This window comes from Balaenoptera physalus (assembly GCF_965194825.1).
Source record: "Balaenoptera physalus genome assembly, chromosome: 11".
Taxonomy (NCBI): Eukaryota; Metazoa; Chordata; class Mammalia; order Artiodactyla; family Balaenopteridae; genus Balaenoptera; species Balaenoptera physalus.
Genome location: NC_138896.1, coordinates 110,647,677 through 110,663,697, shown reverse-complemented (window position 1 = coordinate 110,663,697; position 16,021 = coordinate 110,647,677). Strand labels below are relative to the sequence as shown.

The 16,021-nt window shown below is 58.7% G+C and overlaps 1 protein-coding gene across 1 annotated transcript in view; it reads left to right on the top strand.

Annotated features, from left to right (window-relative positions):
- ALDH1L1 (aldehyde dehydrogenase 1 family member L1) overlaps positions 1-14,260 on the top strand; it is a 46,940-nt gene extending 32,680 nt beyond the window's left edge. The window contains exons 16-23 of the mRNA XM_082414910.1: positions 9-96; positions 6,306-6,399; positions 7,843-7,942; positions 9,173-9,271; positions 9,931-10,096; positions 12,425-12,530; positions 13,000-13,199; positions 14,021-14,260. Of these exons, the coding sequence (XP_082271036.1) occupies positions 9-96; positions 6,306-6,399; positions 7,843-7,942; positions 9,173-9,271; positions 9,931-10,096; positions 12,425-12,530; positions 13,000-13,199; positions 14,021-14,076 (909 nt within the window). The 3' untranslated portion in view covers positions 14,077-14,260. The remainder of the gene's footprint in view (positions 1-8; positions 97-6,305; positions 6,400-7,842; positions 7,943-9,172; positions 9,272-9,930; positions 10,097-12,424; positions 12,531-12,999; positions 13,200-14,020) is intronic.
- Positions 14,261-16,021: the final 1,761 nt, after the last annotated feature.

Here is a 16,021-nt window from a genome sequence, read left to right as displayed (position 1 = left end):
CTCCTCAGGTGACCCCACTCACAGCCTTGAAGTTGGCAGAGCTGACCTTGAAGGCTGGCATTCCCAAGGGCGTGATCAACGTCCTGCCAGGATCCGGTAAGGGCCGTGGTCGGGGGCATGAGGTGCATTTGGTCAAAACGGCCTGCTACGTGGTGTGCCCTGGTGGGTGGGGTAACAGTGGGGAGGCCTGCCTGGAGGCGGAGGACGTCGCCCTGCGATGGGGGAGAGCTGCACCTGGAAGGGTTTAGCGTTCAAATGCCTCCGCAGATGTTTTCCATTTTCTGTACATGTGTGTGTGCTCTGGAATAAACTACAGAACTTGGGAATTATCAGTTAAGAAAGGAAAGGAAATATGCATTTACCCTGTCTTTTATAATTATATAATCACCTTTACTGGTGTCCTTTGTTTTTTTCTATGGATGTGAATTACCATCTAGGTCACTTGTTTTCCTTAAGTATTTTTCATAGGTGGGTCTACTAGCAACAGATTTTCTAAGTTTTTGTTTATCCAGAAATGTTTTATTTTGCCTTCATTTTTTGAAAGATAGTTTTGCTGAATGTAAGATTCTTGGTGACAGTTCTGTTCTCTCAGCACTTTGATTGTATCATCCCACTGCCCTCTGGCCTCTGCTGTTTCTGATGAGTCAGCTATTGATCTTATAGTTCTCTTATTTACAAGTCATTTTTCTCTTGCTGCTTTCAAAGTTTTCTCTGTCCTTGTTTTCCAGCATTTTTACTGTGATACATCTGGGTGTGGTTCTCTTTGTGGTTATTTGATGTGGAATTCATTCCGCTTCATGGATGCATAGAGTAATGTCTTTCATCAAATTTGGGAAGTTTCTAGCCATTATTCATTCTAATATTTTTTTCTGCGGTTTTCTCTTTCTGCATGCCTTCTGGCACTTCCATTATGAGTATATTCATGTTCTTACTGCTGTCCCACTTTTCTATGAGGCTCTCTTCACTCTTCCTCATTCTTTTTCTCGCTATTCTTTAGATTGCATAATCTCCATTAGTCTTCAAGTTTACTGACTCTTTCTTCTGCCGGTTCAAACCTACTGTCGAGCTCCTTTACTGAGTTTTCATTTCAGTTGTACTTTTTTAGCTCCTGGTTCTTTTTTTATTTGTTCTTTCTTGATATTCTCTGTTTGATGAGACATCGTGTCACAGCTGCCTTTAGATGTGGTTTTGTTCAGTTCTTTGAACGTCTTTATAACCGCTGCCCTGAAGTCTTTGTTAAGTGTGACATCTGGGTCCTCTCAATGTCAGTTTATATTGCCTGCTCTTTTTTTCCTGTGATGGGTCACATTCTGCGGTTTCTTTGCATGCCTCATAATTTTTTTGTTAAAAAGTAGATATTTTAGGTAACACATCATACCAACCCTGGGTACTTGTCCCCCGTCCTCTCTCCAGAGCTTGTGTTCACCATTTTCTTGTTTGTTTGTTTAGTGACTTGTTGGATGGTTTCAGAGAAGTCTCCTTCCCCTGCAGTGTGCAGCCAGTGAGGTCGCCCCCCAGAGAGCGCAGCCGTGGGCTGTGCAGTGGCCCAGTGGCAGCGGGTGTACAGGGGCCTCTTCCTCTCCTGATCTGCTCATCTGTCTGCCTCTGTCGTTATCACACCAGCTGCTCAGCTCCGCTCACTGCAGGCTGGCTGCTCTGTTGTTTTCAACAATACCCTGGGGCATAAACTGCTCCGCAGTCTGATCTGATTAAATTCCTGTCTCTTTGCTCAGCCCTTGAGGTTTGTTCTTACTCGGAAGGGCTCTTCCCTGGTTCTCTCTGGTAAACTAAATGACCTGTGGTTTGTCTTATTGCTGCCATAGCGCTACCAGCCTCCTCTTAATTGTTCACCCCCAAAATCTCCAGTGTTTTTGAGAATGTCCTTAGGATTGAACTTCCTCATACAGTTTCAAATAAAGTCAGTTCCTCTGGGGAGTGTTTTGGAGCTCTCTGTTTTTACAGAAAGCCTCTTCCCGGGCCAAAATCTCTGAGCCACGGCCTCAGTCGCTGGGCCCCCTGCAGGAGCTGGGGCCAGGTGGACAAGGTCCTGGGAGACTCAGCCTGCCACACCTGGGAAAGAGCCGTCACCTTACAAGAAGGGCAGGTGGGAGCCATACTCACAAAGAATTTAGCCTATGAAACTCAGGGTTGGAGGAGATGAGAACCACTGCCGGCCTCCCCTCCCGGAGAGGTGCCACATCCTGGACTGCATTCCTGACCACACCCGCTTAGGCTGGAGGAGAGGGGAGAGTGGTTCACGGCTCAGGTGCCACAGACTCTCCTGAATAAATGCCTCTTCACTTGCTGTCTGCCCTTAGGAAAATTCACAGAGACTTTAAATTGTTGTTTTTTAACGGTTTTCACCAGTTTTGGTTGTTTCCCTGAGAAGTTGTCGATAGGGCCCCTCATACTGGCCTTTGGTGGTGACTCTCACCTCATACCTTTTGAATACATTGTGTTTATGTTTTTATTATTCTTAAAAAATATGTCTTTGTAATTTTGGTATCCTCTCTGATCCGCTAAGTAAAAAGAGATTTTTTTTCAGGTGTCTTTTTCCCCCTACAATTCTGTTCTAATATTTCTAGCTTTACTATGTCATAATTAGAGAATTCAGCCTGTGTATTAGTTTGCTAGGGCTGCCATAACAAAGTACCCCAAGCCAGGGGGCTTAAACAACAGGGATGTATTGTCTCGCAGGTCTGGAGGCTAGAAATCCGAGATCCAGGTGTCGGCAGCTCCATGCTCCCGCTAAAGGCTCTGGGGGAGGACCTTTCCTTGCCTCTTCCAGCTTGTAGAGCCTCACCCTGACCTGTGACTTGACCTTTACATGGCATTTTTCCTGTGCATGTCTGTACCCAAGTTTCCCCTTTTATAAGGACACCATTGTCCCAACAACGACCTACCTTATTCCCAAATAAAATTACATTCTGTGGTACTGGATATTAGGATATCAACATATGAATTTGGGTGGGACACAATCCAACCCATAATAGCCTGTAAAAATTCTGCTTTCTAAAATGGAGAATTTCTTTGTGACCTAGTATATGATACCTTCTTATAAATATTTCTTGGATAGCCTAAAACAGTGATATTATTATTATTATTAAATAGACTTGATTTTTCAGAGCAGTTTTAGGTTCACAGAAGAATCGAATGGAAAGTATAGAGATTCCCATACATGCCCCGTCTCCCTCAGAACGTCCCACATTTGTTACGGTTGACAAACCTACACTGGCATGTCATCATCACCCAAAGTCCATAGTTGACAGGAAAATTCACTCTTGCTGTTGTACATTCTGTGACGAGCGTAAAACAACATTTACCCAACATTGTAGTATCAGATGGAATGGATTCACTGCCCTAAGAATCCTCTGTGGACGAGGAAAAATCCCATTCATTTCTCCCTCCCCTGCAACCCCTGGCAACCACTGATCTATTAACTGTCTCCAGAGTTTTGCCTTGTCCAGAATATCATTTAGTCATCATCATAAAGTTTGTAGCTTTTTCAGATTGGCTTCTTTCACTTAGTAACATACATTTAAGCTTCTTTCGTGTCTTTCCCTGGCTTGATGGCTCTTTCCTTTTTAGAGCTGAATAACATTCCACTGTCTGGAAGGACCACAGTTTATTTATCCATCAGCTACTGAAGGATGTCTTGGTTGCTTCCAAGTTTTGGCAGTTACGAATAAATTGACCTTTCCATGGCATTTTTCCTGTGCATGTCTGTATCCAACCCCCTATGTAGGGTTTTATGTAGACATAAGTTTTTTACTCCTGCCGGTAAACACCAAGGAGCACGATTGCCAGATCATATGGTAATAGTGCGTTTAGTTTTGTAAGGAACTGCCCAAAATGACTACACCATTCTTGTGATGACGAGAGTTCCCGTGGCTCCACATCGTTGCTGGCATTTTGTGTTGTTAAGGTTCTGGATTTTGGCCATTCTGTGGATGTGTAGTGGTGTCTCGTTGTTTTAATTTAAATTTTCCTGATAACATATGATGTTGAGCATCTTTCCATGTGCTTATTTGCCATATGAATATCTTCTTTGGTGAGGTGTCTTTTCAGATATTTTGCCCATTTTGTAATTAGGTTGTTTGTTTCCTTATTGTTGAGTTCTTTGCGTATTTTGGATAATAATCCATTATCAGATACATCTTTTGCAAATATTTTCTCCCCAAGGCAGTGATTTTTTAAAACATTAGTGGGGGAATGAAATTAGCGTCAGAATCACTTATGGAGCCTTAGCTATATAGAGAGAATGCAAGTGTCCTACTCCGAACCTTCCGAACCAGACCTTCACTGGTGCTGCTGGGCACAAGCAGTTCTACAGGCGTGGAGGCAGGGGGACAATGGCGATGGGGGGACTGGGTCGGGTGGAGGAGCCCCAGGACTGGCTGATTAGTGGAGGGTGGGGGGAGGGCAGGTGTGGAGACTGACGGTTGGCTTGAACGGCTGGCTGCCCAGAGAGGTGGCTGACTGAAATGGAGAACACGGTGGGGGCGGGGGGGTGGGGGAGCAGGTCTGGGGAAGCTTAGGAGTTCAGTTTCAAACACGCTGAGTTTGAGAGGCTGTAAGGCATCCAAGTGGAGGTGCCGAGCAGGCAGAGGAGTGATAGATGGGTCAGGATGCAGGGAAGCTGGACTTGAGATAGAGATTTAGAGGATGATGGGCCTGCAGATGGCATTTGAAGAGGTGAGCCGGGGTGAGGTGACCGAGGAGACCGTGAATTGAGAAGAGAAGGGGGCCCAGAGTGCAGCCAGGGGCACTGGGTGTTGTAAGAGTGGGGAGAGGGAAGTGGGGCGCAAGGAGGTGGAGGAAGGGCAGTCAGGGAAGCGGGAGTGGAGTAGGAGAGGAGGAGACCAGCCAGAGGAGGAGAGGGACGTCAGCAGGGGCCTCGCGTGAAGTCTGCGCAGAGGTGACCCTGAGGTCTCATTGCACAGCAGCCCGGGAGGCTCAGTAGGCACTGGCCATGTTGGGGAGGGTCCCTGCAGGTCCAGGAGGGTCAGTAGGCACTGGCCACGTTGGGGAGGGTCCCTGCAGGTCTAGGAGGGTCAGTAGGCACTGGCCATGTTGGGCAGGGTCCCTGCAGGTCCAGGAGGGTCAGTAGGCACTGGCCACATTGGGGGGGGGGTCCCTGCAGGTCCGGGAGGGTCAGTAGGCACTGGCCATGTTGGGAAGGGTCCCTGCGGGTCCGGGAGGGTCAGTAGGCACTGGCCACATTGGGGAGGGGGTTCCCTGCAGGTCCGGGAGGGTCAGTAGGCACTGGCCACGTTGGGGGAGGGTCCCTGCAGGTCCGGGAGGGTCAGTAGGCACTGGCCATGTTTGGAAGGGTCCCCGCAGGTCCAGGAGGCTCAGTAGGCACTGGCCACGTTGGGGAGGGTCCCTGCAGGTCCGGGAGGGTCAGTAGGCACTGGCCACGTTGGGAAGGGTCCCTGCGGGTCCGGGAGGGTCAGTAGGCACTGGCCACATTGGGAAGGGTCCCTGCGGGTCCGGGAGGGTCAGTAGGCACTGGCCATGTTGGGGAGGGTCCCTGCAGGTCCAGGAGGGTCAGTAGGCAGTGGCCATGTTGGGAAGGGTCCCTGCAGGTCCAGGAGGGTCAGTAGGCACTGGCCACATTGGGGAGGGTCCCTGCAGTTCCAGGAGGGTCAGTAGGGACTGGCCATGTTGGGCAGGGTCCCTGCGGGTCTGGGAGGCTCAGTAGGCACTGGCCATGTTTGGAAGGGTCCCCGCAGGTCCAGGAGGCTCAGTAGGCACTGGCCACGTTGGGCAGGTTCCCTGCAGGTCCGGGAGGCTCAGTAGGCACTGGCCATGTTGGGCAGGGTCCCTGCAGGCCTGGCATGGCGTGGGGGGTCGTGGAGTGTGGGGCGGCCAGGAGTCCAGGCATTCCCACAGGAGGGGTAATAAGTACTGGTTGGGGGCCCTCACCCTTCTCTCTGCGTCCCCACATGGTCATCTGTGTCTCTGTGTGTGTGTGTCCTTGTCTCCTCTTCTCATAAGGACACGGGTCGTATTGGTTTAAGGCCACCCTAATGACCTCATTTAATTCAATCACTCCTTTAAAGACTCTACATCCAGTACAGTCACATCTGAGGTCAGGGGTCAGGACTGCAGCATGTGAATTTGGGGAGACAGTTCCGCCCACACCAGGGACCAAGGTGTGGTGAGCCCAGGGTGCTGAGGCCCTGGCACGTGGGGCCCCAGCTCTGGCCATGGGTGGGCGGGGTGGAGGAGGGTGGCCGGACCCCTGCCTCGCCCTGGCACCGTGGCCATCCTTATCCGCCGCCCACTCCTCCCTCCCCCAGGCTCAGTGGTCGGCCAGAGACTCTCGGACCACCCCGACGTGCGGAAAATCGCGTTCACGGGCTCCACCGAGGTGGGGAAGCATATCATGAAAAGGTAGGCGGTTGGAGTGAGTGGAGGGGCCAGCACTGTGGGACCGATGGCCTCTGGTGTGAAGTGGAAAGTGCTGTGCGCGAGCCCGAGCCTGTGGCTGTCACAGGATAGGGCCGCTGCAGACCCTGGTTCCATGAGTCTGACAAGCCCTCGGTCAGGCCGGTGCAGCGGGGCGGGACCAGCGAGGGGCGGGACCAGCGAGGGGCGGGGCGTCACTGCGAGCAAGCGCGGCTGCTGGGGATGGAGCTGCTCGGGATTGAGATGAGCTGTGAGCGCGAGGGACACGGATCTCGGAAACTTAGCACAAAGTAGAGCATCGCGGCAATTTCTATATAGGTTACCAGTTGAAATGACATTATTATTGTTAATGGGGTTAAATTACATAGAGTTAATTTCACTGATTTCTTTTGAGCTTGCTTTTAACGTGGCCACTAAACAAAAATTACCATGTCCTGCGGCTGGTATGGGAGGCGTTTGCCCTCTCCTGCTGACCAGCGCTGGCCGAGGGCCCGCTCCCGGCTTGGTGCTTGGACTTCGGCCTCGAACCCGCTGGGTCGTGTCGCTGATTTGTGACGCGACGTGGGCCGCGCTCTGACCCTTCCAGGCCTGTCTCCCCCAGTCCCGTGAAGGGAGTTTGCATGTCGGTGGTTCTGGTCCGTGCTGCTGCCGAGCTTGGAGAGGTCGATGGGGCCGGACCCCAGGGCAGCAGCTGCAGCTCTGGCTGCCCCAGGCCTCGCAGGGTGCCTGAACCCCCCCAGCGCAGCTGAATTTCTGGGGTGAGGTCTGGGCAGACGTCTGCACTTAGAGTGACAGGTGCAAAGGGAGAGGAGCTGGGGGCTGCTGAGCATTCTGACCTGCAGGGTCTCCAAGCCCTTCCTCTGAGGACACCTGACCGCCACGACTGCTGTGCTCCAAGGGTCCTGCATGGGACTTCCCAGGACGGTCCAGCTGTGGCGGGGCATCTCCATGGGGATTAAAGCTGCAGCCCTGCCCCCGCCCTGGCTCCCATAGGCCTCTCTGTACCCCTCAGCCCTGAGGTGGGGGCCATGTCCCCTTTCTTGAACGGGCACCACACGGGCGCCCATCGCAGTGGCTCTGCGTGGCCTCCTCTTGGGGTCAGGCCTGAGACAGCGAGGCTGAGCTGGAGGACCGTCTGCGAGGGGAGGGGTGCGGGGGCGCCCGTGAGAGCAAGGCCTGGGGCACGGCTGGGCTGGGCTGCTGGGCTGGGAAGGCGGCAGGGAGCCAGGGGAAGCAGGGGGACGAGGCGAGAGTGACAGGAGAAGGCGCGGCCTGGGTCACACGGGGCTCCCCCCAGCCCGTACCCTCCACCGTCCTTTTGAGTGAAGCGTGCTCTGGAGCTTCGCTCGTCCCTCACCTGGCGCTCCCCCCGCCACCCCGTGTCCCGGGCTCCGGGGACCCAGCTAGCCAACTGTCTGTTCCCTTCAGCTGTGCCGTGAGCAACGTGAAGAAGGTCTCCCTGGAGCTGGGCGGGAAGTCTCCCCTCATCATCTTTGCTGACTGCGACCTCCGCAAGGCTGTGCAGATGGTAAGGGCCGTGGGGGGCGGGGGCCGGGGCTCAGGGTCCACGGGCAGACGCACAGTCAGCCTGGACCGCAGAGAAGGAAGGAAGGGGCCTTGGGGACAAGGAGTGGCATGTACCTACAGAACAGACCCCCAAGAAGTTTCACAACTGCAGGGGTAACTGCAGTCAGCTTCAAGGATGGGGAAACGTGAGCCAGGGTTCCGTCTGTTCTGAAATCAGCACGGCCAAGTTTCCTGTCCCACTGAGGAGCAAGCAGAACCCTGGGCACTTGGGCGGGACCCTGCTGGCAGCGGCCACCCCTGCTGTGGCTTGCCCACACTTGCCCAGCGCCGCCATGGACTCGCTGGGCAGCGTCGGGCAAGTCACTTAGCCTTTCTGGGCCTTGCGCTCTCACCGGGACGATGGGGAGGATGGGAATACGGGATTCAGCTGTTACGTCTGAAGGGTGTGGACCACGTGGCAGGTGGGTCAGTTGTCCTGACATTGTCACTGTCGTCATCACACCTCTGCACACCAGTGGGAGCAAGCCGGTCAGGCCACACTCAGCCAGGTGCCCAGACACCCCCCACCCCATCCAAGTGCTGCTGTGCCCCGGAGGAGGATGTGAGCCCAGCACCGCGTGGAAGGGGTTCAGCCTCATTAGAGGGGAGACCGAGGGACTGTCGGCCCCAGGGTCTTGGCGGCCGAGCAGAGGCCAATGTTGCCAGGCCAGAAGCCTGTCTGTGTCTCTGGGCAGTGCCGTCCCAGCTGCTTCCAGGAGAGCCGAGCCTGACTGGCTCTCCCTCCCTGCCACCCCCACCCTGCACCCCCGGCTCCCCAGGTCCAAAGAGCAGGCGCCCTGGGGCCTCGGAGGACGTTTATCCGGGACTTGGGCCTGGGCAGGCACCATCCCTCCCGAGAGGCCCACCCCTGCCGCCTGCTGCAGGGCGCAGACCCCGCCTCCAGGCTCAGCTCCCGGAGCCCGCCCAGCCTGCGGGGTGTCCAGGCTCCCCCACTGCACGCGCTTCGTGCTCCCCTCGCTGGCCTGGTCCCCCAGCGGCCTCACTTCCCGCTTGTTCCCCTGTGGCCTCTCCTCTCTGGGGATGGTGCCCAGTGCCCGCGAGCCTGGGCGGCCGCAGGAGGTCAGGACACCTGCCTTCTTCCCCTTCCCGATCAGGGGGCGCCGGGGCCCAGTGGAGGCTGGGGGCTGGCGCCCGGGGGTTGTAACCCAGCCCTGTCACCTCTTCTGCGAAGGGAATGAGCTCTGTCTTCTTCAACAAAGGCGAGAACTGCATCGCCGCCGGCCGGCTCTTTGTAGAGGACTCGGTTCACGACCAGTTTGTGCAGAGGGTGGTAAGTTGTGCCGCAGGGCCTGGGCACTGCCCACTCACTGGGTACAGGGCCTTGGCGGGCAGAGCCAGGGCCGGGCCAGGCACCATCCAGCTGGTCGGGGGCGCTCTGACAAGTCTTCCCTGGTTTTTATTATTTCGGCAAGAAACGGCAGCCCTGCAGCTCCCCTGACATGAGCAGCAGGGCCCGTGTTCGGGCGGGGCCCTCCCGGTGCAGCCCGGGCGGGCAGACATGGGGCCGGGCAGGGGGGAGTCCAGGTGCAGCCCTTGCACGCCGCCCCGTCTGCCCACCTTGTCACAGGGCGTCGTTGTCTTGTTTGCCTCCCCCCGTGGCCTGCAGCTCCTCCGTCTGGGAGGTCGGGTGCAGGAGCGCCCTGTGCTGCCCCCGCGGCCCCCCCTCACTCCCACCTGCCTGCACGTCTGCATCATCCCAGCCCCCAGCACCAGGCCCAGGTCTCCTTGCACGGAGGGTGCATTGGGGGCTTCAGCCTGGAAGGCAGGTTTGGAACCAGAATGTGGTCCCAGGAGTCAGAGCCCTGCGTGTGGACTTTGTTCAGGGGCCAGCGGCTGGTCTCTGAAAAGGCATACGTGGGAGGCGGGTCAGCCGGCGACTGGTCAGAAACCACGGCCCCCAGGCGACCCTGACGGGGAGGACCTTTGCAGGTGGAGGAGGTGGGGAAGATGAAGATCGGCAGCCCCCTCAACCGGGACACCACCCACGGGCCACAGAACCACGAGGCCCACCTGCAGAAGCTGGTGGAGTATTGCCAGCGCGGCGTGAAGGAAGGGGCCACGCTGGTCTGTGGTGGGAACCAAGTCCCCCGGCCAGGTCAGTCAGCCCTCCTGGCCACGTGGGCAAGCCAGGACGGCGGGTGGCGTGGCCTCCGGGGCAGGCGTCGGAGGGCCAGGCTCCTAGGCTCCAGCCCCCATCCGGGGCCTCGGGGATGGGGGGCACCTTGGCTATTTGGACACCTGCCAGGTCAGGTGTGGGGCTGGTAAGATGAGGCCCTGGAGCTGGTGGAATCTCTGTTGGAGTGGCCCTGGTTGCCCAAGCATCTCCGCATCCTTGAAACTCTTTCCTCCCATGGATCCGTGGGGCTGGATTTCATGGTTTTCCTATCTTTGGCCATCACTCCTCCGTGGCCACTCTTGGCCGGAAACCCCCTCTCCACCTGTCCCTTGAATGTAGGGATAGCCCCAGGTCTGTCCTGAGCTTGGACACTTTCCCTGGAGGGTCCCTCGCCCTGCAGCGGCTCAGACCCTCCCAGGACTTGTCTCCTCACCCAGACCCCTGACCCCTGGACCCCTCCGCTTGCACGTCACCCAGGCCCCTCAGTCTCAGTGGTACCAAGTGCACCTCATCACAGCATCCCCAGCCCCGACCTGACCCCAGACACGCCCCTGCCCCTCTAGATTCTTCGGTGCAATCCAGTCACCGAGCCCGAGGAGCCGGAGCAGCAGGGTCGGGCGATCTGGGCTGCTTCCCCTCGGGCCACCTGCGCCCCCTGCCAGGCACACGTCTGTTTCCTACACCCTCACCATCCAACCCTTGGTGCCGGCACCGAGTCTCACGCTAGCCTGTCTGCTCGATGGCGTGAAGGAGGGAAGGAGGGAACGGATTCCAGGCCCCTCTCTTTCTTGACCCCAGCTCTTAATTAACTGCCCGATTCTCTCAAACCTGGAGATGTTCCCCGCCACCATCGTGCCGACTCTGCCCTGAGTCTGGACCGTCACGGGGGTCGTGGGGGCCTGCTGAGCCCCCAGTCATGCGCTTAGGCGGCTGCCGCGTCGGGCTGTGTGTCCCCCGTGCCGAAACCCTCCCACGGTGAGCGCTCCGCAGAGGCAAGCTCACCCCAGCGTGCCTCCCCGCCTGTGTCTAGCCTGCAGCCGTAACTCTCCCTCCGAACACGCCTGGCATCCGCCTGCTCGCTGGGCTGGCTGCCCCTCTGCTTAGCGGATGCCTCCTGAGCGTCCCCGCCTGGTCACCTCATCTCTCAGGTGACCTCGGGCTCAGGCCGCGGTGCTCCCACAGGTCTCGGCGTCCCTGGGCACCTCCTGCCTGCACAGAGCTTTTGTAGCCACTGCGCCACCGCTATCTGCTTGCCCTCTTCCCTGCCCCCACAAACGTGGGCTTCCGCGAAGCCAGAGTCTGGGGCTGACGTGACGTGAAGGCACCTTTGCAGAGCAGCTAGGGCTGCAGCACCCAGGAGCCGTGGGGACCGCTGCCCACCGGCCCCTGGCCTGAGGGGCAAGGGCAGGGAGCAGAATTCCTGGGACGCCGTGGGGGACAGTGCTGTGAACACAGGCTCCTCCCAGTGGCCCACCCACCCGGAGGCCAGAGGGTGAGGGGTCCCGGGCGTGCAGCCCTCCTCCCCGGGGCCCGGCGCGCGGGGGGACGGGGGTGTGGGCAGAGACTGGCCACCGCGGAGCTCCGGCACCTGGGGGCACATTTCCTTTGCAGACAGGGTGAATACAGGCCACACCCCAGGGGTCAACATGTGTTCATACATGACTCATGCTTTAGAAATTGTAATTACTGATAAAATATAATTGATAAATTTATAAAAATATGGAATATTTTATTAAAGATAAACTCTTTTTTTGTTCTTCTCAACACTAGAGGTAGAAAATTTCAAGTCTCTTGGTTTTCCCTAAATCAGGCCAAACTAAACCTTAGTCCAGCAGGTCTCAGGGACCGCAGCTCTATGTCCAGAGGAGAAGTAGTCAGAGGTTGCCTTTCTGCCACCAGAAGTGGTTTTGTGGGGCAGCCAGGGCCTGTGGGGCTGCAGTCGGGATGGGAGAAGGTGTGTCTGGCTGAGAGCACCGGCCCCTATCCCCAGGCAGGCGGCGCCCACCCCGCAGGGCCAGGAAGGATAGGGAGGCTGGAGGGCCTGTCCACCAGGACCACAGTCCAAGCCCCCCTCCACGGGGCCGATGGAGGGCCTTCCGGAGGCTGCGCTAGCCGAAGGATCCAGATGTGCTTTCAGACTAAACGTCACTGGAAAAACCTGGGTTTTGTCCGGCTGCAAGCTGCAGCCCTGGTGGTGGACACACCAGCTCCCAGCGTCACGTCACTGTCCTTAGAGCACTTAGCCGAAAGGCTGTGAGGGCAGGACTCGTGCCCACAGGGTCACAAACTCCTCTGTCTCCACCGCAGGTTTCTTCTTCGAGCCGACCGTCTTCACGGGCGTGGAGGACCACATGTTCATAGCCCAGGAGGAGTCCTTCGGGCCCGTCATGATCATCTCTCGGTTTGCTGACGGGTAGGGAGCCCGCTTATGGGTCATGACAGCCCTGATTCTTGCCCTTGTTACTGGGGTCTTCGTGTGAGCCGCGGGGCCGGGAGGGGAGCTCAGGCGGGTGGGGGCTGTGGACGCAGCCCGGCCCCCGCAGACCCCTCGCAGCCGCGGGGGTGGAGACCCCAGGGGATCGCAGGGCGGCCGGGCCCACCAGGAGTGTCCTCCGCGTCTCTCTGGGCGTCTCCACGGCGTGCCGGGTTCAGCCCTGAGCACCACGGCTGCGTCGTGAACCAGCCAAACCTCAGTGGCCGGAATAGCAGCCATTGTTTATTTCGCTTGTGAATCTGCGGTTTGGTCAATGGGGCTGACCGGTCTGTGCCCTGCGCCGTGTCGGGCTCCCCTCTGGGGCGGGGGACGCAGGTCTGTCTGGGTCCCACGTCCAGGGCTAGACCCTTGCCCTCCTCACGGAGGCCCTCCTGGCTTTTCCCTGCAGCGACGTGGACGCGGTGCTGTCTCGGGCCAACGCCACAGAGTTCGGCCTGGCCTCTGGCGTCTTCACCAGGGACATCAGCAAGGCCCTGTACGTCAGCGACAAGCTAGAGGCGGGCACCGTGTTCGTCAACACGTACAACAAGACCGACGTGGCCGCTCCCTTCGGAGGGTTCAAGCAGTCGGGATTTGGCAAAGACCTGGGTAACCTAATCGTGCCCGCTTTCATTTATTCGTTCAACAAACATCGGTTAGAGGCCGCTCAGCCCCAGGGGCCAGGGGTGGAGCTGACGAGATGGCTGCTCACTTCTTGCTGGGAGGGGATCGGTGATAAATGGGGCTGGAAGCCGGCCAGACAGAGCGATCTGAACAGGAGGCTGGAGGGTGGCTTTAGCTGGGGGCCAGGTGGGCCTCCCTGAGGAGGTCTCCCCTGGGCTGAGACCTGAGTGGCTGGAGGAGCTGCCGTGAAGGCCCAGGTTCGCACATTCCTGCCAGAGGGGACAGCGGGTCCTGAGGGAACCAGCTTTGGTCTTGGAGCTGCAGAGAGAGGCCGAGTGCTGGAGTGGGCCCAGGGGTGGGGAGGAGGCCAGGGAGGCAGGCAACGGCCGGATTGCGGGGCCTGGGACCGCAGTCAGGGCTCAGGCTTCAGACAGCGGAACCCGTGGGGGCCGGGCGTGCCCGATGTGGTGACGTGAGTCCCAGTGTAGAGACGGTGTCACCAGGCCTGCCTGCCCAGGGAAGTGGACTTCTGCCCGGCACCCCTCTTCCCCTGGCTGCTCTGTAATGTAGGGTGGGTCCCACTCCCCGCATCCTGCCACTGTGGAAGCCAGAAGCTGGGGGTTAGGTCCAGTCGGGATCAACCCTGAGGTCAAGCTTGCCGGGGGGCAACATGCTCTTCTCAGCTACGGGGCCAACGGGGTCATGAGGTGATGGGGATCCGGGAGATGACTCCGGGGGTGCGGGGTCATGAGACCACAGCGCCGCCGGGACCATGACGTTGCCCCCGGGCTCACGGTGTCTTGCAGGAGAGGCGGCTCTGAATGAGTACCTGCGGGTCAAAACAGTTACCTTCGAGTACTGAGGAGGGCCTCAGGATGTGTCCCCGGCTGCGGGCTCGCCCCCCGCAGTGCACAGCCCCTCCCTGAATGTGGTGGAAGCCTCCTGCCTGCACCCCTGTCCCTGTCTGGGACCCCCATCCTGTCCCGTCAGCGCGGCCGTCGGCTCGGGCAGAAAGTGGCCCCGTGCGAATAAAGGTTCTGGCTGGCGCCCTGCGTCCCGGCCCGTCTGTGTGCCCAGGCCCTCCGTGCGAGTCCTGCTCTCGGGCCAGCTGGCCGGGCTCGGGAGAGCCAGGCGCCCTCCTGCGCAGGGTGTCGGCTCCCGCCTCAGAAACCGGGTGCTGAGACGAAGTCAGGACGCACGTCTGTTGGGGTGACCCCGGGAGACGCCAGGGAGGAAGCAGGCTGGGCCGCGGACGCCTCCCCAGCAAGCAGCCGGGCCCTCCCCCCAGGCCGAGCAGACCTGTCCAGGGCCCCGCGGGGGCGGCCGGCTTGGCTCGGGCCCCAGGCTGCTGGTCCCGATGGGCGTGCTCTCCCTTCGCCCTGCCTGTGTCTTCTGCGTCTCCCGGGGCCCAGCGGCCGCCCCACTTCTCCTGTCCCCCCACCATGCGGCCTTGCTCTTCGTCCATCCCGCCCTCAGCGTCCCGACCCCCCAGGGAGTGACAGGAGGAGCCGTGAGGAGGGGTCCCTTGTGCTAACTAGACACTGCCTGCACAGCCCCTCCCTACCCCCGCCCCGCCTTGGGGCAGCCTCTCCCTGTGTCCTCTCCATCCCGAGCGTGAGGCGGCCCTTCTCCCCAGACCTTCTTAGGGGTCAGGAAGAACCAGCAACCCCGCCTCGAGGGGCAATGCAGCCCCGGAGCCAGACCCCGCCCGATGCCCACCTGCCTGCCCAAGGCAGGGCCAGCCCCCCAACCTGGTGCCGGGTCTCCAGTCTCATTGCCCACAGAGGGGAGAAATGTGTTTCATCTCTGGACTCTGTCCCCTGCCTGGGGCCATTCGTGAGGACCCACGGTGGAGGGGACCGGCCCTGTCTGAGGGGACGTGGACCTGCCTTATTACCTCCTAACTGGAGTGACCCTCCCACTCGTGCCCCTTTGCTGGGTCCCCGTTGTTTCGCCCCCAACACCCCCGACCCCAGGGCCAGGGCGTCCACAGCAGAGTCCGGGCTCTGCAGCCGGCTTGGCCCTCGGCTGCTGCTCTCCTGCCCCCCTCGCCAGGCTAGAGCCTGCAGGGTCCCCAGGGGTCGGCCTGGCTTCCCTGAAAACAGCCCCGCGGGCAGAAGAGCAGGCAGGGCCTGGAGCACAGCCGGTCCTCGCCCAGGTCGAGCTAGGAAACACCTTCCTCCCCGTGGCCCAGGGCTTGGCTGGCCGAGCGGCTAAGCTGCACTTGAGAATTCTGGTTCAGGTGCGAGGCAGCGCCTGGCTTTGTCCTGAATCCTGTCTCCAGAAGGGATTCAAGAATCCTCCAGAAGCCGCAGGCAAGCGTGTAAGAAAAGCACTCAGCGCTCCCGCCTGGGTCTGTCTCTCCAGTGAGGCTCCTTCACTTCCACACAGAGCAGGTCACTTCTGGTCACTAGATGTCGGGGGGCTGGTCCCCACACCAAGCAATTCTCTGTGACACCACATGAGGGTCCTGCAATTTAACCAGATTCTGACACTGCTGCCCGGAGGTAGTGTCAGACCCCACAGATTGAGGGCTCAGCCCACAAGACTGCCCCCCGGGTGCCAATCCCAAGCAGGGTCCCCAGGTTACCTACAACTTCTGTCTGACGTGGCTACAAAGCAGAGGCTCCCACGACCCCGTCCTTGGGTTCAATCCATTTGGTAGAGCAGCTCACGGAACTCAGGAAACACCTACATTTATCAGTTTATTAAAGGATGTGGTAAAGGAAACAGATGAACAGCCAGAGTACGTAGGGCGAGGCCTGGGAGGGTCTGAGCACCGGAGCTTCTGTCCCGTGGACTTGGGG